Source organism: Elephas maximus, chromosome 5 (assembly GCF_024166365.1).
Source record: "Elephas maximus indicus isolate mEleMax1 chromosome 5, mEleMax1 primary haplotype, whole genome shotgun sequence".
Lineage (NCBI taxonomy): Eukaryota > Metazoa > Chordata > Mammalia > Proboscidea > Elephantidae > Elephas > Elephas maximus.
Window position 1 is genome coordinate 120,268,356 of NC_064823.1, and position 25,240 is coordinate 120,293,595.

A 25,240-nucleotide genomic window follows, 5' to 3' on the forward strand; every position below is an offset into this window, starting at 1 on the left:
AATGCTTTATTGTTGTTGTTGCATGCTATCAAATCGATTCAGACTCATAGCAACTGTACAGGACAGGGTAGAACTGTCCCATAGGGTTTCCACGAAGCGGCTGGTACATTTGAACTACTGACATTTTGGTTAGCAGACTGAGCTCTTAAACCATTGTTGTTATAGAGTTGGTTAACAGCCTGAGCTCTTAAACTGTTGTTGTTATCGAGTTGGTTCCGACTCATAGCGACCCTATGTAAAACAGAACGAAACACTGCCCAATCCTGTGCCATCCTCTTAATCATTGTTATGTTTAAGCCGGCTGTTGCAGCCACTGTGTCAATCCATCTCATTGAGGGTCTTCCTCTTTTTCACTGACCCTCTACTCTACCAAGCATGATGTCCTTCTCCAGGGACTGATCCCTCCTGACAACATGTCCAAAGTATGTGAGACATAGTCTCACCATTCTTGCCTCTAAGGAGTGCTCTTGTTGTACTTCTTCCAAGATAGATTTGTTCGTTATTTTGGCAGTCCGTTGATACATTCAATATTCTCCTCCAGCACCACAATTCAAAGGTGTCAATTCTTCTTCAGTCTTCTTTATTCATCGTCCAACTTTCACATGCATAAGAGGCGATTGAAAACACCATGGCTTGGCTCAGGCCCGCCTTAATCTTCAAGGTGACATCTTTGCTGTTCAACGCTTTAAAGAGGTCTTTTGCAACAGATTTGCCCAATGCAATGCATCTTTTGATTTCTTGACTGCTGCTTCCATGGGTGTTGATTGTGGATTCAAGTAAAATGAAATCCTTGACAACTTCAGTCTTTTCTCCATTTATCATGATGTGGCTTTTTGGTCCAGTTGTGACAATTTTTGTTTTATGTTGAGGTGTAATCCATACTTGAAGGTTGTGGTCTTTGATCATCAGTAAGTGCTTCAAGTCCTCTTCACTTTCAGTAAACAAGGTTGTGTCATCTGCATAACTCAGGTTGTTAATGAGTCTTCCTCCAATCTTGATGCCCCGTTCTTCTTTATATAGTCCAGCTTCTCAGATTATTTGCTCAGCATACAGATTGAATGGAGATGGTGAAAGGATACAGCCCTGACGCATACCATTCCTGATTTTAAATCATGAAGTATCCCCTTGTTTTGTTTGAATGACTGCATCTTGATCTGTGTACAGGTTCTTCATGAGCACAATTAAGTGTTTCGGAATTCCCAGTCTCCACAATGTTATCCATAATGCGTTGTGAACCACACAGTCAAACGCCTTTGCATAGTTAATAAAACACAGGTAAACATCTTTCTGATAGTCTCTGCTTTCAGCCAGGATCCATCTGACATCAGCAATGTTATCCCCGATTCTGCATCCTCTTCTGAATCTAGCTTGTATTTCTGGAATTTCCTTGTGGATATACTGCTATTGAATGATCTTCAACAAAATTTTACTTGCTTGTGATATTAATGATATTTTTTTGATAATTTCTGCATTTGATGGAATCACTTTTCTTGAGAATAAGCATAAATATGGATCTCTTCCAGTCAATTGGCCAGGTAGCCCTCTTCCAAATTTCTTGGCATAGACTAGTGAGCACTTCCAGTGCTGCATCTGTTTGCTGAAACATCTCAATTAGTATTCCATAAATTCCTGGAGCCTTGTTTTTCACCAGTGCCTTCAGTGCTATCGGTTCCTGCTCATATGATACCTCCTGAAATGGTTGAACGTCGATGGATTTTTTTTGGTGTAGTGACTCTGTGTACTCATTCCATCTTCTTTTGATGGTTCCTGAGCCGTTTAATATTTTCCACATAGAATCCTTCAATATTTCAACTTGAGGCCGGAGTTTTTTCCTCAGTTCTTTCAGCTTGAGAAATGCAGAGCATGTTCTTCCCTTTTGTTTTTCCATCTCCAGATGTTTGCACATGTCGTTGCAGTACTTTACTTTGTCTTCTGGAGCCGCCCTTTGAACTCTTCTGTTCAAATCTTTTACCTCGTCATTTCTTCCTTTTGCTTTAGCTACTTGACGTTCAAGAGCAAGTTTCAGAGTCTCTTCTGACATCCCTTTAGGTCTGTTCTTTCTTTCCTGTCTTTTTAATGGCCTCTTGCTGTCTTCATGTATGATATCCTTGATGTCATTCCACAACTCATCAGATCTTCAGTCATTAGTGTTCAACACATCAGATCTATTCTTGAGATGGTCAGTAAAGCATCAGCAAATTACTTGCTGCAACATTGTATCCAGTACATATTAACATATGTTCAGTAAAACTCTGGATATATGTTTTCTGTTCTATTCTTAGTTTAAGTCTCTACTCTGTCCTATAGGGTCGCTGTGAGTCAGAATTGATTCGATGGCGATGGGTTAGTCCATGAGCTTCTTTAATTAATATAGTTCTGCTTTCAATGTCTCTTTTAAGTTTTCCAACTACCTTAAACTGCCTAGTTAAGTTACAGGTAGTCCCCAACTTACGGTGTATTTAAGAAGAGCCATACTTAGGACTGTCAGGGTTTGTTTTTTTTTTCTTTTTGGTTTATCTTATTGCTGGTAATGTGTACTTACAGTGTTGCAGTGAGTAATTTGCTGATGTTATTATTCTCAGACGTTCACTTGCAGATGTTCAAAGATCAGGTTTATAAAGATAAAGGCAGTTCCCCAGTTGGGAATGTCTGACTTATGTAGAACCAACCCTCGTAAAGCCTATTAGATTAACAATTTGAGGTACATACAGTGGTTCATAATAACAAACAGGTGCTACTTTGCAGCATGCATCAAACATTATTATTAACTGTATTATATTAAAGATGTTTTAGTGTTTCTGGAAGTGTTTCTTCAATGTTTTTTATGTATAGAAGTGTACACTATATACTATGTACTAAGACAACCATTTGACTGACGTTAGATACAAACCATATCTAACTGTTGCAACTGACATACAAATTCGATTTAAAGACAGATTTAGGAACAGAACTCGTTCAAATTTCTGGGGACTGCCTGTACTGATAATAAAAGGCAATAATAAAACCAAACCCATTGCTACTGAATGGATTCTGACTCATAGTGAGCCTACAGGCAATAATAAGGAAAACTTAAAAAAAAAAAAGAAGTATTCGACTTATGTCAGAACCGACTTACGACCGGGTCGTTGGAATGCAGCCCTGATGTAAGTCAGGGACTACCTGTATTAAAAAAAAAAAATAGAGACTGGTAAAACAGTTTCTTCTCCCCCATCCCTCTTCTGTCTTCTCCTCCTTTTAATAAGTGTCTTTACTCAGAAGTAAATAGAACAACTGTACTTGTTCCAAATGTCTGCAAACTCTACCTCAAAAACATTATTTTATATCTAAATTCAGCATTTAAATAATTTTAATGAGATCTGTTCCCTAATTTTTAACCATATATTACTGCATTTTGCTCAAATGATGAGTAATTATTAAAGAATTTAAAAAAATTTTTTTATTGTGCTTTTAGTGAAAGTTTACAGTTCAAGTTAGTTTCTCATACAAAAATTTATACATACATTGTTATGTGACCCTAGTTGCTCCCCCTATAATGTGACAGGACACTCCTTTTCACCCTGGATTTCCTATGTTCATTCAATCAGCTCCTGTCCCTTTTTGCCTTCTCATCTCACCTCCAGACAGGAGCTGCCCATTTAGTCTCAGGTATTTTTTTATCTACTGAGCTAAGAAGTACTCTCTTCACAAGTATCATTTTATGTCTTATAGTCCAGTCTAATCTTTGTTTGAAGAATTGGCTTTGGGAGAAAAGTTTCAGTTTTGGGCTAACAGAGAGTCCAGGGGCCATGTCTTCCAGGGTCCCTCCAGTCTCAGTCAGACCATTAAGTCTGGTCTCTTTACTAGAATTTGAGTTCTGCACCCTACTTTTCTCTTGCTCTGTCAGAGACCCTCTGTTGTGTTCCCTGTCGGGGAGGTCATTGGTAGTAGCCGGGCACCATCTAGGTCTTCTGGTCTCAGGCTGATGGAGTCTCTGGTTTATGTGGCCCTTTCTGTTTCTTGGGCTAATATTTTCCTTGTGTCTTTGGTGTTCTTCATGGTCCTTTGCTCCTGGTGAGTTGGTACCAATTGATGAATCTTAGATGGCCAGTTGCTAGATTTTAAGACCCCAGATACCACTCACCAAAATGGGGTGCAGAACATTTTGTAAATAAACTTTGTTATGCCAGTTGACCTAAATGTCCCCTGAAACCACGGTTTCCAGACCCTGCCCCTGCTACTCTGTCCCTCAAAGTGTTTGGTTATATTTTTAGTTTAATTTAAATGGGGCTTTAAAGCAAACAGCTAATCGAATAGTAGCATCTCTCTATCCCGACATATTACCTGGGATACTTATTAACCAAGGTAATTACATTTGAAAGCCAGGACTATTCAGTCAGAATTTAAGATGGGAGAAGGAAAATAATAATATATATTTTTTTTAAGGCAAAGAAAAGGTGAACAAGGTGGGAAGATGAGGGCAGGGCTCCTCACTAAAACCATATTTCATTGTGTTGTTTCTCCGCTTTTCCCCCTCTGCAACACAATGGTGTTCCCCTGTGTGGCATCCTCTCATGGAATTGGTGAAATAGATATGTGAGTGACACTGGACTGAGAATTTTCGATTTCATATATATACATTTGTGAACTTCTATATTCACGTGTTGGTATCAGATTCACTTGTGACCCACTTCCCAACTCATCAGAACCCACCACTGTGATAGAGAACCGCCCAGGAGCAGCAAAGTACTAGGGAGAAGAGAACTCGATCCCAGGTCCTGTACCTTCCTCAGTCTCACAAGTAGCCACAGAAAGCAAATGCATCCATGTTCATTGGTCCATTTTCTGCATTTAAAATCAGATAATCATCTTCCCACATTTAAAATTAGGTATATAGAGAATTCACCTTTAAATTAGCAGATAAAGTTAATGAACAGTTATCTTAATAGCTAGCTAATATGAGCATTTACTATGTGCTAGCCCATTCTAGGTTTTTAGCCCATTCTAGGTAGTCTACATACTTATATATCATTTAATGCTCATAACACCCTTGTGACATATTTTTTTTTAAGTAGATATTATTTTTTAGAGCTGTTTTAGGTTTACAGAAAAATTGAGCAGAAAGTAGCACTCCCCCTGCCACCTCCGCACACGCAGAGTTACCCCTGTTATTAACATCTTGTATTAAGGTGGACATTTGTCACAGTTGATGAACCAGTATTTTATTATTATTAATTAAAACTCAGCTTACATTAGTGTTCACTCTGTACTGTACAGCTCTGTGGTTTGTGAGATGCCATAAAAACAGTGCTTTACAGGGAAATTTATAGCACTGAATGAATGTATTAGACAAGAAAGATCCAAAATCAGTAATCTAAACTTCCACCACAGGAAACTAGAGAGAAAGAGGAGCAAATTAAAACTAAAGTAAGCGGAAGAAAAAATTTTTAAAAATTACAGTAGAAATCAGTGACATAAAACAGGAAGTCAATAGAGAAAATCAATGAAACCAAAGACGGTTCTTGGAAAAGATCCATAAAATCTAGCCAGGCAAACCAGGAAACAGAAGAGAGAATACGCAAAATGGCATAGTTCTTTTTTTGTTGTTGTTTTTTCCTTAAAAAAAATTTTTTTTTCTTTTAGTTGCAGCAAGAATATATAGAACAACACACTGGCCACTTCAACAGTTTTTAAACATACAATTCAGTGATGTGGATTATAGTCACCATATCTTGCAACTATTACTGCTATCCTTTTCTAAATTATTCTACAACCATTAACAGAAACACACTGTCCCCAAAGCAGTGACTCCCCATTTCTGTCTCACACCTGGTAGCCACAAATAGGCTACGGGCTGTATTAAAAAGAACAACCTATTGCTGTCTATTCCAACTCATGTTGACCCCATAGCCCTACAGGGTTTCCAAGGCTGTAATCTTCATGGAAGCAGACTGCCATATCTTTCTCCCATGGGGCATCTGGTGGGTTCTAACTGCCAACCTTTTGGTTAGCAGTTGGTCTGCATACATTTGTCTGTTTCATGGAAGTGAGATCATACGATGTTTGTCCTTTTGTGAATGACTTACTTCACTCAGCATGTTGTTTTCAAGGCGCATCTATGTTATAGCAATACCATAGTTATTTTTATTATTCCTATTTTCCAGTTGAGGGAACTGAGGCTCAGGAGATTTAAGTCATCTGTCAGAAGGCACATGGCTTAGTGAGATCTGAACTCAGTCCAGCCACAGTGTGTTAGTTTAATCACTGTAATACCCAGCCCCTTAAAATACCTTCAAATAAAAGAGCATTTGAAAACACTCTTCGTGGTCAGGCTCCATTTATATGCCTATTTCCTTGAGGCATAAAATGTCTACCTAATTCCTGAGACGGCATGGAAGAAGCTAAGAATACTGGTCTATTATTATTATGTTAGGTATTCCAAGTAGGAAGGCAAAAATAAAACACAAGAGAAAATAAGAGAAACAAAAGTCTTCACATTTACGTTTGACAAACTTCCATGGGATGAAATGGTTGAGTTTTGATGTTAAAGAAAAACAAAAGACACGGAAGTTCTAGAGTTGTCTGACCAGTGCCTGCTTTGGCAAGGGAATTTAACATTGGCTCTGAATATAGCCCATCAATTGTTGGCGTGGTATTTCCCCTTGACTTCTCTAATGCCCGAGGTGTGTGTTAGAAATGCCAGCTCCCTGTACCAAAGGTGGCCTATCCATTCTTTAATGGCTGCTTTTGGTCACACCCTCAGACATACCCTCAGACGATAATTGGTATGATTCCAGTTTCAAGAAAAAAATAAACTAAAAAAGGGATAAAACATAAAAAGATAATTGGAGAAAATGTCCAAAGCAATTTGGTGGTAACTATCTGTGATAATAAAACTTGTTTTGTTTTTATGTGTGATAATAAAACTTGTTTTGTAGCTTTGTCCTGTCATGTTTCATATGGAAGATAGTGTTCATTCATTGATTCTTCCATTCGTTTATTCTTTTATTCAAACATTCTTTCCTTTGGTGCTAGACACTGGGGATGCCAAATAAAACTACAGTTCTTGCCTTTGAAAAGTTCCAATTATAATACTGAGGTAAGGGAATAAATTATATTAATGCTTTAATTTTTCTAATACATTTGAAACAGCGTAGGAGGAAGTGAAAATATCCTAAAAATATCTCAAATCACTTCATCATAGACAGTGCATTTTACTTTTTCTGTTGTTAAGGGACCTCTCTCAGAAGATCTCTTTTCTAATCAAGTCCTTTGAAAAGACTGAAAAACAAATAAAGTTGATAAAATATACCACAGTATTCACAAATACCTATCACAGGGTGACCCAAGTTCCTTCTCATACCAATGAACTCATGGTTCTTCCTTTCTTTTCTAAGTTTTTATAGTAAAGAGCTAAAGTACTTGGTATTAGGGTTTGTTAACCTTACTGTCGTCGTTAGTTGTGGTTGGGTTGATCCTGACTCACGGTGAACCCATATATACAGAGTAGAACTGCTTCATAGGGTTTTCAAGGCCGTGACCTTTCAGAAGCCAATCGTCAGGCCTTTCTTCCACAGTGCCACTGGCTGGGTCTGAATCGCCAACCCCTTAGGTTAGTACTGTAGCATAAACTGCACCACCCAGGGACTCCTTTAGTAGAAAGATCTGTTCATTAAGCTGTTATTCTCATTTCTCACTATATGCAAAAACACACCGCCCCCTCAAGGAATTCCAAATGTCACTAGCAGAAAAACAAAATTAGAAAGCTAGATGAAGGAAGAACGCCATTTAAACATTTAATGAATAGAAAGAATATGCATTTTCTCTGCGTTAGTTTTAAAGTTGCACTTGAATGCATACTTTGTCTCCCACTATAAAGCTCACTTCTTTTTTAGTTTTTTTCTCACAAAGAGCCTATTAGAGTAATTATTGTCATAAAAGCCCTGGTAGAACAGTGGTTAAGGGCTCAGCTGTTAACTAAAAAGGTGGCAGTTTGAATCCACCAGCCACTCCTTGGAAACCCTATGGGCAGTTAGTACTACTGTATCCTATAGGGTCTCTATGAGTCAGAATCGACTTGATGGCAACAGGGTTTGGTGTTTTATAAAGTTTGCTTCCTTCCTAGTTTTTTTTCCTCAAAAAGAGCCTATTAGAGTCATTATGGTCATAAAATATTGTTCTGGTGTTTGAAAATATTTTTAGCTTCAAAAATACCCCCACATTCAACTTAAAGTAAACCATGGTTTATTCAGTGTTGAATGTATTCCTGCCCAAATCCTATTTCACTGTAAGTATTGCCTTGAGATACTGGTCAATGAAAGACAAGGACACCACATTAAACAGGATCTGGTTTTCTTGTGGTGGCAGATACTATTTCATAGTTGCAACAGAAATGACTAATGTTAACCAAATATAATGAGAAGGTCACACCTAAAACTGAAGCTAATGTTTGACTATGTGACTCTATTTCAGAGCCTTTATTTCAGGACAGGCAATTTGTCACTTTTTTTTACCAAGAGACCTATGATACTCTTGTACTCTACTGTTTGACATACTGCCAGAAGGTGATACTAAAAAGCATGAAATGATGCATAATATGATATAGTAATATTCTATATAGTTACTACATACCTACTACCTACAAACTACTAAAAGTTTGAAATTGAGGAGAAAAGAATTACATTTATATACCATCATAAAGTCTGCATAAGCTTTATTGTTGTTTTTATTGTTAGCGCCATCGAGTTGTTCTGACTCATAGTGACTCCATGCGCAACAGAATGAAACACCGCCCAGTCCTGCACCATCCTCACAGTTGTTGCTGTGTTTGAGCCCATTGTTGCAGCCACTATGTCAATCTATCTTGTTGAGGGTTTTCCTCTTTTTTGCAGACCCTCTGCTTCACCAAGCATGATGTGCTTGTACTGGGACTGGTCACTCCTGATAACATGTCCAAAGTAAGCGAGACGAAATCTCAGTATCCTGGCTTAACTCTTTAAAGAGGTCTTTTGCAGTAGATTTGCCCAGTCCAATACATCGTTTCATTTCTTGACTGCTGCTTCTGTAGGTGTGGATTGTGGATCCAAGAAAAATGAAATCCTTGACAACTTCAATATTTTCTTTATAATATTATATAAAATATAAGCTTATATTTGGGAAAGTTCACTTGCTAAGTCTTCTGTTTTGGCATGAATTCAAAGAAACTAAAACAAATGAAATATAAATTTTAGTTTCTCAAAAGCCATATATATCTGAATCTCCACCAGATTGGACTGTCTGGGTTTTCTTTTGTATATAAACAGACTCTTTTACCAAACAGAAGTTAAACTAGAAATTATCCCTACAAATATAAGGCATCCTTAAATTATAATCCCAAATTTATCATTATATAATTATGACTTTGAGCTAAGCACATGATCACTCTTATTCTCAGTTTCTCCATCAAGAAAATGGGACTAATATTTTTGCATAATAATGCAGGCATGTATAGATACATAGGGAAGGTATATATAGATCAGTTTTTCAATAACTCGAATCACATTCTAATGACTCAGGGAACTTCAGATCTAAAGGGATTTTATTGTAAGCCCCTTTGCAGATTAAAGAATATTTTTTGTAATAAAAATCATCCATCAAACACCAATTCATATATTCAAATGCTGGCAGATAATGTTTTTCTGAGAATACTATGTCCACGTTTCTTAATTATATTTGCACCTGTAATTTTAACATCTCATAGTTAATAGACAATTTTAACTACCCACTATATTTAACCTGTAGGCATAAAGCATCATTACATGAATACTGTAGTAGTTAGGTGCCGATCAAGTCTCTTTTGACTTGTAGCAACCCTATGTGACAGAATAGAACTGTCCTGTAGAGTTTCCTTGGCTGTAATCTTAATGCAGGCAGATAGCCAGGTCTTTCTGCTATGGAGTCGCTAGGTGGTTTTGAACTGCCAGGCTTTCAATTAGCAACCCAGTGCTTAGCCTTTGTGCCACCAGGCTCCTTGCATGAATACTAAGTAGTTATAAAATGACTGTAACAATTGGACAAATATAAAGCCGAACATAGTATTTGCTTTCTGTGTAATCATTAGTTTTAAAGATGCATTATAACCATGCATTTCATATGGACAGTGTGTTACAGCATTTTCCCATATAAAAATTGAAAGAAATAGCTATATAAGTTCCCTTCCAGTTCATTCACAAAAATTTAGGAGTAAATTCCTTCAGGTTCTTTAAATTGTAATTTTTTTAATTTTACTAATTTTATGTCAGATAATTTGTGATTATAAACTACAACTGTATAATTCTTTACAAGAGAAGGTCCTTGAAAAATGTATACTGTTTTGACCAACTGACATAATAATAATAATAATAAAGGGATTTGAGCATTTACTGTAGCCAGGTACTTTTCTAAGTTCTTTATGTGTATTATCTCATTTAACTCTCATAATACTGTGAGTTATATTATACTATCACCATTTTATAAATGGTGAAACTGGGGCTCAGGGAGATTAAGCATCTTGTGCGATGGTACTTGTTTCAAAGTTGTGGAGTCAGGACAGAAGCCAGGAAGTCTGGCTCCGGAGCCTGGGTGTGTCACCAGCATTTATACTGCCTTGTCATAGTTTCATATTCTCATTTACATAGGGAGAAGGACCTGGCGATCTGCTTCCGTAAAGGTTACAGCCAGGAAAACCCTATGGGACAGCTCTACTCTGTCACACGGGGTCACTATGAGTTGGAATCGACTCAACAGCACCCGCCACACCACCACCACCGCTGTGAATTAAACATTTGAATTATGTGAATTTTCTTCCTTAAACATGTCCATCAAATAATTTTATTTAATAGATTTTTAAGTAAAAATAAAATTGAAACATGTTAACTACTTTAAAGGGGGCCAGCACCATGGTATGAAACAGTTTGCAGAACTCTCTAAAAGTTTGGGAGAGGGTGGTGAGATCAGGTGATGGGCTATGGTAAAAAGGGCTAGTTTCCCAATAACTCCAGTGTGGGTCTATGCTTGAGTTTCCTTCAACTATTTCAGCCAGTGTCCATTTCTCCCTGATCAGTGGTTTTATTCTAGCAGTACTGGCTATAGCTAAGCTGGCTAGAAGTAAGAAAGTAGCGAAGAAAGACAGCATCCTGGTAGAGAAAGCTTGAGATTTGTCATCAGATGGAATGGAGTTTGAATTGTATGACCTTGGCAAGTTCCTACCTCAAGCTCCTCATCTTTGAAAAGGGGCAATAATAGCTAACATTTATGGAAACCTTATTATATGCTTGGTTTTATTCTCAGAATTTGGCATATATTATCTCATTTTCCATACAGTACTGTTTTGAGATAGTGATTATTGTTGCCACCATCCCCATTTTGTAGCCAAGGATAATGAGGAACTAAGAATTAAAGTTCTTACCAAAGTCATATAGCTACACATTTGAAGAGCTGGGACTTGAACCTTGGCAGTCTGACTGTAGACCAGGGGTTGGCAAACTTTTTCTAGAAAAGGCCAAATAGTAGATATTTCAGGTTTTGCAGGCCATACAATCTCTGTGACAACTATTCAATGCTGCCATTGTAGCACAAAAGCAGCCATAAACAATAAGTAAACAAATAGGTGTGGCTATGTTCCAAAAAAACTTTATAAAAACAGCAACAGGTGACGAAGAGTGACCTACTTGTATCAGGTGGACACTTGAGACTGTGTTGGCATCTCCTGTCTGGAGGGGAGATGGGAGGGTAGAGAGGGTTAGAAACTGGCAAAATCTTCACGAAAGGAGAGACTGGAAGGAGGGAGTGGGCTGACTCATTAGGGGGAGAGTAAGTGGGAGTATGGAGTAAGGTGTATATAAGCTTGTATGTGACAGACTGACTTGATTTGTACACTTTCACTTAAAGCACAATAAAAATTATTAAAAAACAAAACAGCAACAGGGCTGAATATGGTCCACCAGCTATGGTCTGCCAACCCCTGCTCTAGAGCCCACATTTTTAACCTCTCCTCAGAGGGATATCAAAAAAAATTCAGAGAACTTACATAAGATGCCTTGTGTACATAGTAAGTGCTCAGAAAATGGTAGCTATTTCTGACACCCACGGGATCACCATGAGTCCGAACTGAGAAAGGCAGCGGGTTTGGTGGTGCTGGTGGTGGTGTTCTAGTTAAGGCCCCTTTATGGGGGCAGGAGACCCAGATCCAATTTCTGGCTAATGCACCTCATGTGCCGCCACCCCCCTCTGTCAGTGGAGGAGGTACTTGTGTGCTGCCAGACACTCACGGAAAATCCCCCTACTCTACCCCTTTTGGCCGGTGTCTTTACCTCTTTTGTGGTATACAGTCAACAGCTATGGAAACTCACAGCAAAATGCTTCATTTTTAATGGATCTCCTTTTACACTTGCAGAATCTGAGGTAACAGAAGTGCCCCCAAAACCAGAGGTCTGCCTGCTGGTGGGGTATTCTTTCTGCTGTTCAGTAGGTGGTGGTGACTTGGCACAAGGTGGTAAGATATACTTAGGGTAAGGCCAAACCTTGGAAACTTTTTCCAGAAGATGATCTTTGAGTCTCTTTTCTGATGTGGGAATGTCTGCCTTCATAAAATTATTTTGTTGTAAACCATAAGGTTATTCTAAACTTCTATGATAAATACCTTTCTAAAGCTTGAATACTTTAAAAAAAATTGATAATTAGGTTTTCTTTTTTAAATAATATGTGCCAAACATTGTCAAGTGCTTTTGTACATTATGTCATTTAACCCTGGAACCAATCTTCTCAGTTAGGTGCTATGACTAGACCCATCTTACAGATGTGGAAATGGAGCTGAGGTAATTTGGCTGATATAGTATAGCTAGTAAATGGCTCAGTCATGATTTGAACTCAGATTTCTTTGACTCCAAAGTTCTTGCTCTTAACCACCATTGTATGTATTTTATTATAGCCATACATTGTATGTGCTAGGTCACACTTAAGAAGTCACAGAAATTTTATGGTATCAATAAGGAACACCAAACTAGAAATCTAACTGCAGAGACAGCTCTTGGATAAACACATCCTAAAATTTTCCACTGGATTAAGTTCCAGTTAGTATGGAAGAGGAAACCCTGGTGGCATAGTGGTTAAGTGCTATGGCTGCTAACCAAAGGGTCAGCGGTTCAAATCTGCCAGGTGCTCCTTGGAAACTCTATGGGGCAGTTCTACTTTGCCCTGTAGGATCGCCAAGAGTCGGAATCGACTCGACGGCACTGGGTAGTATGGAAGACAATAAGGAGCCCTGGTGGCACAGTGGTTAAGAGCTCGGCTGTTAACCAAAAGGTTGGTCCTTCAAACCCACCAGCTGCTCTGCAGGGTGAAAGCTGTGGCAGTCTACTTCCATAAAGATTACAGCCTTGGAAACCCTGTGGGGAGTTCTAGTTCTATATCATCCCAAAGGCAACAAGATTTTTAACAAGTATGGAAGACACTGCTTCCTGCTGAATATATCTTCAAATTACATTTTGTCAGTTGATCAGCAAATAAAACTCTTCCAAGAATTCCAAATTGTATATTCATCTCCCACACACACATACACACACACACCGAGAGCTGTGAATTAAAAGTTAGCTGGCAATTTGAATAATTCTTAACTCATGCCCTGTTTTTGATCCTAGGTAAAGGCTGGTTGGTAAACATTGGAAATATTTACCAGTACAGTGGTAACCCTTGCCCTTTAAAATGGCCCTGTTCAAAGTTAAAATCCTAATGAAAGTTACTCTGAACCAAAGAACAGGGTAGAACTGCCCCATTGAGTTTCCGAGAAGCACCTAGTAGATTCGAACTGCCAACCTTGTGGTTAGCAGCCATAGCATTTAATCACTACGCAACCGGTGTTTCCAGTACTAAAAAGGGAATGCAAATCATTGATGATTTTCGCTTTAAATCTAAACTAACCCTGAAATGTTTTTTAACCTAATAAGCTCAAACTTAAACAAAGAAAACAAAAATTCTAGCTGATAGTTCAGAATGCTTTATTTGGAAGTATATTTTTCTCTGCTAGTCTTAAATGCCAAACTTTGATATAAATGATTCGGTTCAAATGTATTGTCAAACACAGCCATGTTTAAGTTAGCACGAAGACTAAAGTGTGTGTGCGTATGCGTGTGTGTGGCTGTGTGGGAGGGTCCTGCCTTGGGGGATTTGGTGTCTACATGAGTCAAGGGACCTTTTGCACCCAATGCAGCAAGTCTCTTCAGGCTCTTTTCTGAAAGAGCCTCTGCATATTTGCTGTGGGCAAGGGTTAGGTGAGAAACAGGCTTGTACTAGGTTGCCCGAACCACATCACCAGTAGTGAGTCCCACTGCCAGACAGCTTACTTGCGATGAATGGAATCTAGGAGATTCTGGTACGCCGGTCTACACCAGAACTCCCAAGCTTCTCCTACTGACTGGTTTAAAGTAGGCTGAGATGACTTCTGGCCTTTTTCCTGTAAGATTCTTAACTGATGTTCAAATTTCTTAGGCTACCAGTTCTTGAGCATTTAGTGCTAGGTTCTGCACCAGGAGCTTTACATGTATCAGTTCTTTTAATCCTCATAACCCTATGATAAGAATTATTTAGGAACAGCTACAGGTAAGTGCTCAGCTGCTAACTGAAAGGTCGGTGGTTCAAACTCACCAGGCACCCCACGAGAGAAAGATGTGGCTTTCTCTCTTTATGTGCTTCCTTAAAGATTACACCCTAGAAAACCCTATGGGACAGTTCTCCTTTGTCCTACAGGGTCACTATGAGTCAGTTTGGTTTTGGTTTATGGTATGGACTCTGAGCCAGACTGTCAGGGTTCGAATGCAAGCTCCAATGTTCATTAACTGGGAATCTACTTAATCTCTGTGCCTCAGTTTCCTTATCTATAAGATGGAGGATCTGATAATAGCTCATACAGATATTATGAGGACTGGAATGAGCTAATACATGTAAAGAATTTAGCACAGGGCCTAGCACATAAGAAGGCACTCAAGAAATTTTAGCTTTTATTTTCACCTTTTTAAAGGTGACAGTATTAAGACTTAAAGAGGTTAAATGGCTTTTCCCGAAGTCACACAGCTAGTAAGCAGAAGACCAAGATTTGGACCTATATCTCTCTGACCCCAGAAAAACTATGCATTTATTCAACATGCTATGTGGCCTAAAATCAGACTTCCTAATCCATTTAAAAACTGTCATATGTTGAATAGATGGAATTGCATAAAAAACCAAACCAACCTATTGCCATCGAGTTGATTCTGACTCAAAGCAACCCTGTTGGACAAATTAGAACTACCCCATAGGGTTTCCAAGGAGCAGCTGGTGGACTCAAACTGCCAATCTTTTGGTTAGCAGCCGAACTCTTAACCACTACACCACCAGGGTTTCCAGAATTGCATGATCCTGTACTATTTACCCAGAATTTTTTAATTTTTACACTGACAGACAACATTCACTTTTTGAAGTCTACTTATTGTTTATTTCCACAAGTTATTGTTCCACACCTCCACCCCAAGTAGAATCTTGTCACTCAACACAGTATTTCTCACTAGTTGGAATCGACTGGATGGTAACAGATTTTTGGAGCCCTCGTGGCACAGTGGTTAAGAGTTCGGCTGTCAAACAAAAGGTTGACAGTTCGAATCCACCAGCCGCTCCTTGGAAATCCTATGGGGCAGTTCTGCCCTGTCCTATCGGGTCGCTATGAGTCGGAATCGACAGGACAGCAACGTGTTTATTTTAGACAGTCCGCCCCCCCGCCCCGTGCCGCCCCGTGCCGCTCCCCCCCACCCCCCATACACACAAACACACACTCGCCTTTGTAAATTGGGTATTCTAAGCTAATTTTTAAAAGCACAGTGCTGGTGGCAGCTTGGCTTTTTACTTGGGGAACTATGGCCTTCTTGTTAGGTGCCATAGAAGTCAAGCTGGACTCATAGTGACTCCATGAAGCTGAGCAGAACTGCCCCATAGGGTCTCCTAGGCTGTAATCTTTGCAAGAGCAGATCACTAGTTGTTATCTTCCGGAGAGAGGCTGATGGAGTCCAACCGCTGACCTCTTGGTTGGCAGCCGAATGCTTAACCATTGCGTCATCAGGGCTCCTTCCAGGATTCCTTACTTATTAGAAAGGAAGTGTTCATAATACTGACGTACAACCCTTTTGAGGCAGTCTCTGACCATTGAGGATGTTGTTGTACTACCAGAACTCCCGAGTATGAATAAAAAAAAAATTAATTCTTAATGGTTTAGTATCTGAAGTATAATTCTTTATTTTTGTTCACATAGCCCAGAGATAAGCTCCATGAGGACAAGGACCGTCAGTAGCTAGCAGTGTGCCTTGTCCATAGTAGATGATTGTTTTAGTTTTCTAGTGCTGCTATAATAGAAATACCACAAGTGGATGGCTTTAACAAAGAGAAATTTATTCTCTCACATTCTAGGAGGCTAGAAGTTAGGGTGCCAACTCCACAGCAAGGCTATCTCTCTTTGTCAACTCCGGGAGAAGGTCCTTGTCATGAATTTTCCCTGGTCGAGGAGCTTCTCAGCACTGGGACCCCAGGTCCAAAGGACGAGCTCTTCTGGCTCTTGTTTCTTGGTGGTATGAGGTCCCCATGTCTCTTTGTTTGATTCTCTCTTTTACATCTCAAAAGAGATTGACTTAAAACACAATCTTGTAGATTGAGTCCTGCCTCATTAACATAACTGCCGATAATCCCACCTCATCAACATCACAGAGGCAGGATTTGCATAGGAAAATCACATCAGATGACAAAATGGTGTACAATCACAATACTGGGAATCATGGGCTAGCCAAGTTAACACACATTTTTGGGGGACACAATTCAATCCATAACAGTGATCAATAAAATATTTGCTGAATGAATGAAGACAAACCCTTCTGTGTCTCCTTTGAAATCCTAAGAAATTATTGCTTACATGTATGTTTTAGGAGCTCAGCCAGCAACCTTTAGATAGACAGCCCTTCTTCCAGGTCTCATAAACTTGACTATGGAAGTTAAATGGAAAGCATCTTAGAATGAGGAAAGCGGCATGTATCTTTAATATATCTCAGAATTTAGAATTTGGTCCAGAAATTAAGGTCCTAAAATTTGGTCCTGAACTTGCTCAGCGTAGTAAACACAGGAAAACTGACTGTTAAAGTCAGCAATAGAAATCTGTGTTATTTAGCCTCCATGATATTCTCTGCACATTTTCTAGACCAGTGGTCAGCAAACTTTTTCTGTACAGGGCCAGATAGTAAGTATTTTATCTATTTGTAGGCCACCCAGTCCATCTCAACTACTCAACTCTGCTATTGTAGTACAAAACCAGCCACAGATCACATGTTAAAAAAAAAAAAAAAAATTGGATATGGTTGTTTCAATAGAACTTTATTTAGAAAAACAGATAACGGTTTGTGTTGGGCCAATGGGCTAGGCTGTAGTTTGCCAACCCCTGGTTGCGTGTATAATTGAAGTTAAACATTCTCCTACATCTCTGCGAGAGTCGTATTTCCTGTCTTTAAAAAACAAAAGTTGCCATTGAGTTTAAACCAAGAATTGCCAGGCCTTTCTTGCAAGGCACCTCAGAGTGCATTCAAACCTTCAGCCTTTCAGTTAGCAGCTGAATGCATTAACTGTTTGCACCACCCAAGTACTCCAAACCAGAAACCAGTTGCTGCTGAGCCAATCCCAACTCATAGTAACCCCATGTGTCCAAATAAAACTGTGCTCCACTGGGTTTTCAGTGGGTGATTTTTCAGGACCAGATCATCAGGACTTCCTTCTGAGGTGCGGCTGAGTGAACTCAAGCCTCCAGCTTTTCTGTTAGCAGCTCAGTGTTAACCATTTGCACTACTCAGGGACTCCATCAGCTGTGTGGTTCCCTTCTTTAAAGAGATCATTTATCTGTTAATGTATCTAAGCCTTTGGCCTCAAGAATTCATTTACCAGTACACCCTATAATTTATTTAACTATGGGATATCAGACAGAGGGATAAGGAGAGTGGAGTTTATAAACTACAAGATTTTCTTGAACGTGTAAATCCAATGTAGCATTTTTAATGGCCTCTATTGAAATTTTGATTTTACTGAACCTTATTTTTGTCCGTTTTGCATCACTTAAGCCTCGTCACTTGTTTTTAAGCCAGTGTTTGTAGTTACGTAAAAGACGGTTAACTTACCTTAACATTCTTGAATGCTTGCCTGGTGCAAATTAGATTTATGTATGTGCGTGTATGTATATATATATGTATGTGTGCATTTATTCCTGTCTTAGCTGAAAAACTATGGAGATGGCTTGCAAGACCACATAGAAAATAAGATGAACAATATAAATGCCTAAATCCACGGCATTGAGAACATAGAAAAAAGAGTAAAAAATGAAACTATAGCCAAAATTAGATGAAAATGAAAGTGTGATGCAATGTCCTATACATTTACTAAAATTAGAGTGAAAAATTCAAAAGGAAACTTCCTAGTAGCCAAAGGAAAAAGGGAAACAGGGCCAATAGTATGGCTCATTTTTTCCACATGATGAAAAGGTGGGGATCGGGGAGGGAGGCTTTTCTTGGCCTATTAATGTAAAAAATAAGTATAACTATTTTGAATTTTTTAAAGAGATGATTATGTTACTGACACCAGCAGATTTCAGACTGAAAGCCAACAGAATTTTTGATGAAATGAATGGGTAGGAAATGCGAATGACTCTCACAGTCTGACCATTTTAAGACTGTTCCGTATAACATGGTAGTTTCAAAGTACAATAAGGAAAACAGAGTCACCTCCACCTATCTTAGCAGGGCAGTCAGTAAGCTACAGAGTCAGTTAGACTTTAGTCGGTTCATGTTTTATTTAGTACAACACATGAGACCTTGCATTTTATATATGTACCTGATAATTCCTTTGCAGGTCACAGGTATAAACACATTTGTCTGTACAAATGATTCTCTTAAGAATATATCCTTCTCTCTTCTATTTGGAAGGAGGGAAAGAACTCCATGTTCAAATCTGATATTGGAGCTAATGTATCATTTTCAAACTTATACTAGAAAAAAAAATTCATTTTAACTAGATGTGTTTTCAAACCACCTTTCAAGAATTTGAAGAGCAAAGTCAATAAAAAGTAAGAATAGGAAGCCACATCAAACAGGTGTTTTTAAAGAACTGAGAAAGTTTATCTTAAAAAATTACTTTAAAATTGAAAGAATTCATCTAAAGTTTTCACCAGAAGTTTGGTTGGAAGATAATAATTACGGACATTTCTTGAGCACTTAGAATGTTCTAGACACAGTTCAAAGTGCTTTGTGTGTATTAACCCACTTACTCCTCTGAACAGCTTAATGAGGTTAATACTAACATTATCACTCCCGTTTTACAGATAGGGAAACAGAGGTATGGAGCAGCTAAGTTCCTTGCTCCAGGTTACACACCTAGGTAGTGTTAGAGCTGTGATTCACACACAGCCATGCAGTGTGACTCCAGAATCCACAAGCTTACCTGCAAAACTCTACTGCTTCTTTACGTGAAAGCAAATGAACCAGAAGGATTGCTTTAGCCAAATGGCAAGTATCTCAGATTTCTTTCGTCACTACAGTTTTTTTTAACATTTACTGTGCTTTAGGTGAAGGTTTACAGAGCAAATTAGTTTCCCATTAAACAATTTATATAAAAATCATCCCCTCACATTGGTGGCAGTCCCCGCAACATGTCAGCGCTCTCCCCATTACCACCCTGATTCCCCTGGTTCCATTTGTCTCTTTTTCCGGCCTTCTCATCTTTGCTTTGGGGCAGATGTTGCCCTTTTGGTTTCATACAGATAAATGTTCTATTGTTTTTCTTTAGATACTCAAACTCAACTATCCTTGAATTTTCCCTTAATGTTCTTGTTATAAGCTTTTAAAAATGGGTGATGCCCTGGGTTCCATGGTAAATGATGAAATCTTATGCAGCCATTAAAAATGATGCTTATACAAAGAGTTCGAAGAACACGGAGGAATGCTTATAAAACAAAATAAAAGCAGGATATGAATTTGTCAAAAGCCAAGCTCCACCTTCCCCCTGCCCTCAAAAAACCAACCTCGCAAAAAAGATGTTTAATTGTTGTTATCACTGGTTGGCAGAATCAGGGATGATTTCTTGTCCTCTTTACTTTTTTTTTTTTAATTTTCCATAAAATTTACTTGGCTATTTTTATAGTTTAAAAACTGAATGACACTTCATTTTTTTAAACGGTCAGTCAGAGCCTTTCATTCCAAAAGCATAGTGTGCAACTCGTACTGCCAATCTTTTGTATAATCTGGGATCATGGCCACAAGCCCTGTGCCATGTGAGTGAAGACAGCACGGTTTAGACCTACACTGTCCAGTCCGTAACCACTAGATATTTAAACTTCAGTTAGTTAAAATTAAACAAAATTTTAAAAATTCAGTTCCTCCATCTCTCTAACCACATTTCAAGTATTTGGTAGCCACATGTGGCTAGTGACGACAGCATTAGGCAGCACAGATAAACATTTCCATTGTCACAGAGAGTTTAGAAGAAATGGACTCTGGAGCCAGAAGGCTTGGAATCAAGTCCTAGTATGAATGGATACTTGCTGTGTGAAAGGGACAATTTACTTAACCTCTCTGAGCCTATTTCCCCGTGGGACATACTACCATTTACCTTGTACACAGGTTAAGAAGATCAAATGAGATAAATGCTATCGTGAGGCTTACCAGGTAGGTGTTGCTTCACAAGTCTCTCATTTTGAACTGAATCTTGCTCTCTGTGTACTGATTCCAAATCTGTGATAATCTTACTGTTCAGAACAAGAATTTTGCCTGAAGGACATCGTAAAAAATCAGACTTACCACTCTTACCACAGTTCCTAGGCTAAGTTCTTGGCAAGTAGATGTTTCATAACTTTTTTATTAAAAGCTTCGGTACACAGCTCAGTATATGTTTTGTATTTTATTGTTCTTATATAACACCTCCTTAACGTTTTCCTTAACAGTTTTCACTGTAAATTCATTCTTCTATTTCTGTTCCTCCAATGAAAAAAGACTATCTTAAGAAAAGAAAAGGGGTGTATTCACCCAAGAAATAAACGGGCTAAATGCTATAATTAAAAGGAAATTACCCTGAGCTTACAGGGCAGGAATTAAGCAAAAGATGTTACCATTTGCTGCAAGAACCCAAGATCTTCAGGTTTTCTATGCTTTCAGAGCAGTTGGGGGTACTGATCAAGCGGAAGTACTTGCTCACTCTGATTTTTTTTTTTTTTCCGAGTCACTTCTGGTTTTTCCTGTAAAGCAACTTGACTGTCTTAGAGCTTCTGCATTTCCAGAGCAAGTCTCTTATTTCTCATGTCAACCACCTGATGGCTTATTATAAGCATGACTTGCGACTTTTACAAAGCACCAGCAGTCGAGTTCCGGATCACTTTGGCGCAGATCTCACACTCACCGATGTCTTCCCTTCTTCCCGCAGGTTTCCGCAAGCCCTGGATGCCTTTGACATTATGACTGCAGAGGATTCCACCGCAGCCATGAGCAGCGACTCCACCATGTCCTCGGCCAAGGTGCCCGAGGGCGTGGCCGGCGCGCCCAATGAGGCGGCGCTGCTGGCGCTGATGGAGCGCACGGGCTACACCATGGTGCAGGAGAACGGGCAGCGCAAGTACGGAGGCCCGCCTCCCGGCTGGGACGGGCCACACCCGCAGCGTGGCTGCGAGGTTTTTGTGGGCAAGATCCCGCGCGACGTGTACGAGGACGAGCTGGTGCCGGTGTTCGAGGCGGTGGGCCGCATCTACGAGCTGCGCCTCATGATGGACTTCGACGGCAAGAACCGGGGCTACGCCTTCGTCATGTACTGCCACAAGAACGAGGCCAAGCGCGCCGTGCGCGAGCTCAACAACTACGAGATCCGCCCGGGACGCCTGCTCGGTGTGTGCTGCAGCGTCGACAACTGCCGTCTCTTCATCGGTGGCATCCCCAAGATGAAGAAGCGCGAGGAGATCCTGGAGGAGATCGCCAAGGTCACCGAGGGCGTGCTCGATGTGATCGTCTACGCCAGCGCGGCCGACAAAATGAAGAATCGCGGCTTCGCCTTCGTGGAGTACGAGAGCCACCGAGCTGCTGCCATGGCGCGCCGCAAGCTCATGCCCGGCCGCATCCAGCTGTGGGGCCACCAGATCGCCGTGGACTGGGCCGAGCCTGAGATCGACGTGGACGAGGATGTGATGGAGACGGTGAAAATTCTCTACGTGCGCAACCTCATGATCGAGACCACCGAGGACACCATCAAGAAGAGCTTTGGCCAGTTCAACCCGGGCTGCGTGGAACGCGTCAAGAAGATCCGCGACTACGCCTTCGTGCACTTCACCAGCCGCGAGGATGCCGTGCACGCCATGAACAACCTCAACGGCACCGAGCTGGAGGGCTCCTGTCTCGAGGTGACCCTGGCCAAGCCTGTGGACAAGGAGCAGTACTCTCGCTACCAGAAGGCGGCCAAGGGCGGCGGCGGGGCCGAGGCGGCGGCGCAGCAGCCCAGCTACGTGTACTCCTGTGACCCCTACACGCTGGCCTACTACGGCTACCCCTACAGCACGCTCATCGGGCCCAACAGGGAGTACTTCGTGAAAGGTTAGTGGGGCTCTACGCCCGGGTAGGCCTCCAGAAGCTCGGTCTACTGAGCAGGCAGCCCCAGAGGTGTTCCGGCTTTAATTTACTAAACTGACAGTGAACCTCCTTCCGTTTGAGTTTTGGTTCTGGGTTCCGTTCTTTGCTGTCACTTAAGGCCTCCACCTTGGTGGATTGAGAGAGATACAGGTCATTCCTTTCTATGGGCTGAGTGGTAAAATCATGGGGGTATGCAGGCTCTTCTTGCATTTTTTTTGTTTTGTCTTGCCGGATTTGGGGCTAGCCGGCTAATCTCTTAGTACTTTGGATAAAGCATGCTTGTGAAATTAGGTCTTTAAAATATCGTGGGTGGAGGATAACTTTTTTTTTTTTTTTAAGAAAATCAGCGACTAAGATATAATGATACAAAGCATTAGGTGAAAACCAAAATACTTAGGTGCTGAGTTCTGGCCCTTTGACTTTAGTGGAGTCGCTTTCACCGTGGGTATGTTTCCTCGAGCATAAAATGAGGAAGGCAAATTAGCAGATCCCCTTCCAGATGTAACTTTTGTGTAGTCTGTGAATGTTTTCTCTGCTGAAGTTGCAGTTACAATGATGGTTACTCACCCTGCAGTTTCACTATTTGCACTAAGCAGATGTATCTTTACCAGCTTATTGAAGAACAAAGGTATAGTCACCTGCATCTTAGAATCAGGCAAACCACTAAATGCCAAGAGCCTTGGGTTAAGCTCTGCCTCCTGTACTGTCACTATTGGTCGCTCATCATTTTCTGTGTTGTTATTATAAGCAGGCAGCATAAGAGGCCGAGGGCGAGGTGCAGCTGGCAACAGAGCCCCAGGGCCCAGGGGTTCTTACCTCGGGGGATATTCTGCCGGCCGTGGTATCTATAGCCGATATCATGAAGGGAAAGGAAAGCAGCAAGAAAAAGGATATGAGCTTGTACCAAATTTGGAACTCTCTGCCGTCAATCCCGTTGCCATTAAACCTGGTGCAGGTCAGTATAAACCAGAGTGAGGATGCATCTATCCAGCCTGAACCCCAGCCCTCTCTCTGCAGTGAGTCTAAGCCTTCTTTGGGCTCTTCCTTGGGCACATGGGTTCCTCTTCTCATAGGCAGCCAGAGGCTAGAAAATGAAAGCGGCCACCTGGACTGTCTTGTCTGGAACTTTATTGGGGTTGGTCTAATTCTGACCGTGCTTACATCAAACTTTCCAGTTATGGGTTTTTCATATGGGTGTCTGTCACCAGTTGTTAGGCTTGTTCCCACCTACGGCTGAGCAGGCAGAGCTGATGGGGGAAAATTGAAGACTATAAGGCTCTCTGTTTTTTCTGTTAGCTAAAAACTCTTTTCCTTTGTTGTTGTTGTGTGCTGTCGAGTTCATTCTAACTCATAGTGACCCCATATGACTGAGTAGAACTTCCCCACAGTGTTTTTTAGGCTGTAATGTTTATGGGAGCAGCTCATCAGGTCTTTCTCCCATGGACCCGCTGGTGGGTTCGAACCTTAGCAGCTGAGCAGTTAACCATTTGCACCATCAGTGCTCCGTGTCTTTTCTTTACTCAGGCCTATTTCTAACCCGGCCATCAGACACCAGGGGCTATAGCCTGTTGCCCATTTTGCATTGTTGGGAAGGTAGAAGATTCTCCTTCAACAGCAAATAGCGCTATTTGTCCCTTGTCATCATCTTAGCAAACAAGAACATCTGGGAACAAGGCAGCGGTGAAAGCTGTTGCAGCTGCTAATCCCCTGGATTCTAATTTCCAGTGTTTATTTCCTCTTCTTGCTGGATTGGGAATAGGAACACTCAAGTAATCCAAGCCAGGAACCTTGAACGTTGCTTCCACCACTAGGCCACACAAATCAGTTTGTCAACATCATCAGTGTCCATTGGATCACCTAATGTGAGTCAGGTCGTCAGATCCTAAACTGCAAAGAATTTTATTTAACTCCACATGTGAGTGTAGCACAAACTCAGTGTCAACACACACCACACATGCATCCAAACACATGGAAGATCTGCTCAGTGGATAGTTGGAGTGATACTCTACCAAACCTGTTTCTGGTTTCACTGAAGGTAGATTGCAGAGCTCTTTGAGCAAATCCTTGCTTCGAAGCTCAGCTACCCTAATTTTCTTCTGGTTGAGGAATGTACACTCCTTTGGCTAGATAAAAAAGAGTTAAAGACCCTGTCATTTGGAGCCTGTGTTTGCCTTGGCATCATAGGGCTAGAAGGCATTTTCCCAATACAACTTCCTTTTGAAGTAATCCAGTAACAATATTTTTGCCTATGAAATTCTTTCCGCCATTAAATGACTCCTTAGACTGGATTTCTGTATGAATGCCACTGGCACTGTAAACAACGTAAAAGTGATTCTGTATCTGTCTATAATTCCGTAAAATAGAGCCTGGATACAGGAGTTGTCACTTTTGCTTGCTGGGAAAAACTCTGTTGGCAAGTTGCAATTGATTAAGGTTTAACTAGAGAAAAAGAACTGCTGGAAAACCTTTAGCCATATTAAGTCGTGTCTTGGGACCTGAAGGAGAAATTTCTATGGGCTGGTAACCAGAACAATCTAGAGTTACTTAATACCCCCCATGTAGCTAAAATTGATAACTCTCCGGATCCCATCCCCTTG

At 40.5% G+C, this 25,240-nt stretch overlaps 1 protein-coding gene across 15 annotated transcripts in view; it reads left to right on the top strand.

Annotated features, from left to right (window-relative positions):
* Positions 1-25,240, top strand: part of RBM47 (RNA binding motif protein 47) — a 183,741-nt gene that overhangs the window by 146,019 nt on the left and 12,482 nt on the right. For 13 of the 15 annotated variants that reach the window (XM_049886970.1, XM_049886959.1, XM_049886961.1 and 10 more), the window contains 2 exons: positions 21,454-22,607; positions 23,392-23,598. In XM_049886970.1, coding sequence (XP_049742927.1) covers positions 21,485-22,607; positions 23,392-23,598 — 1,330 coding nt within the window. In that variant the 5' untranslated portion in view covers positions 21,454-21,484. The remainder of the gene's footprint in view (positions 1-21,453; positions 22,608-23,391; positions 23,599-25,240) is intronic. The other 2 variants (XM_049886960.1, XM_049886962.1) reach the window with 2 other exon arrangements.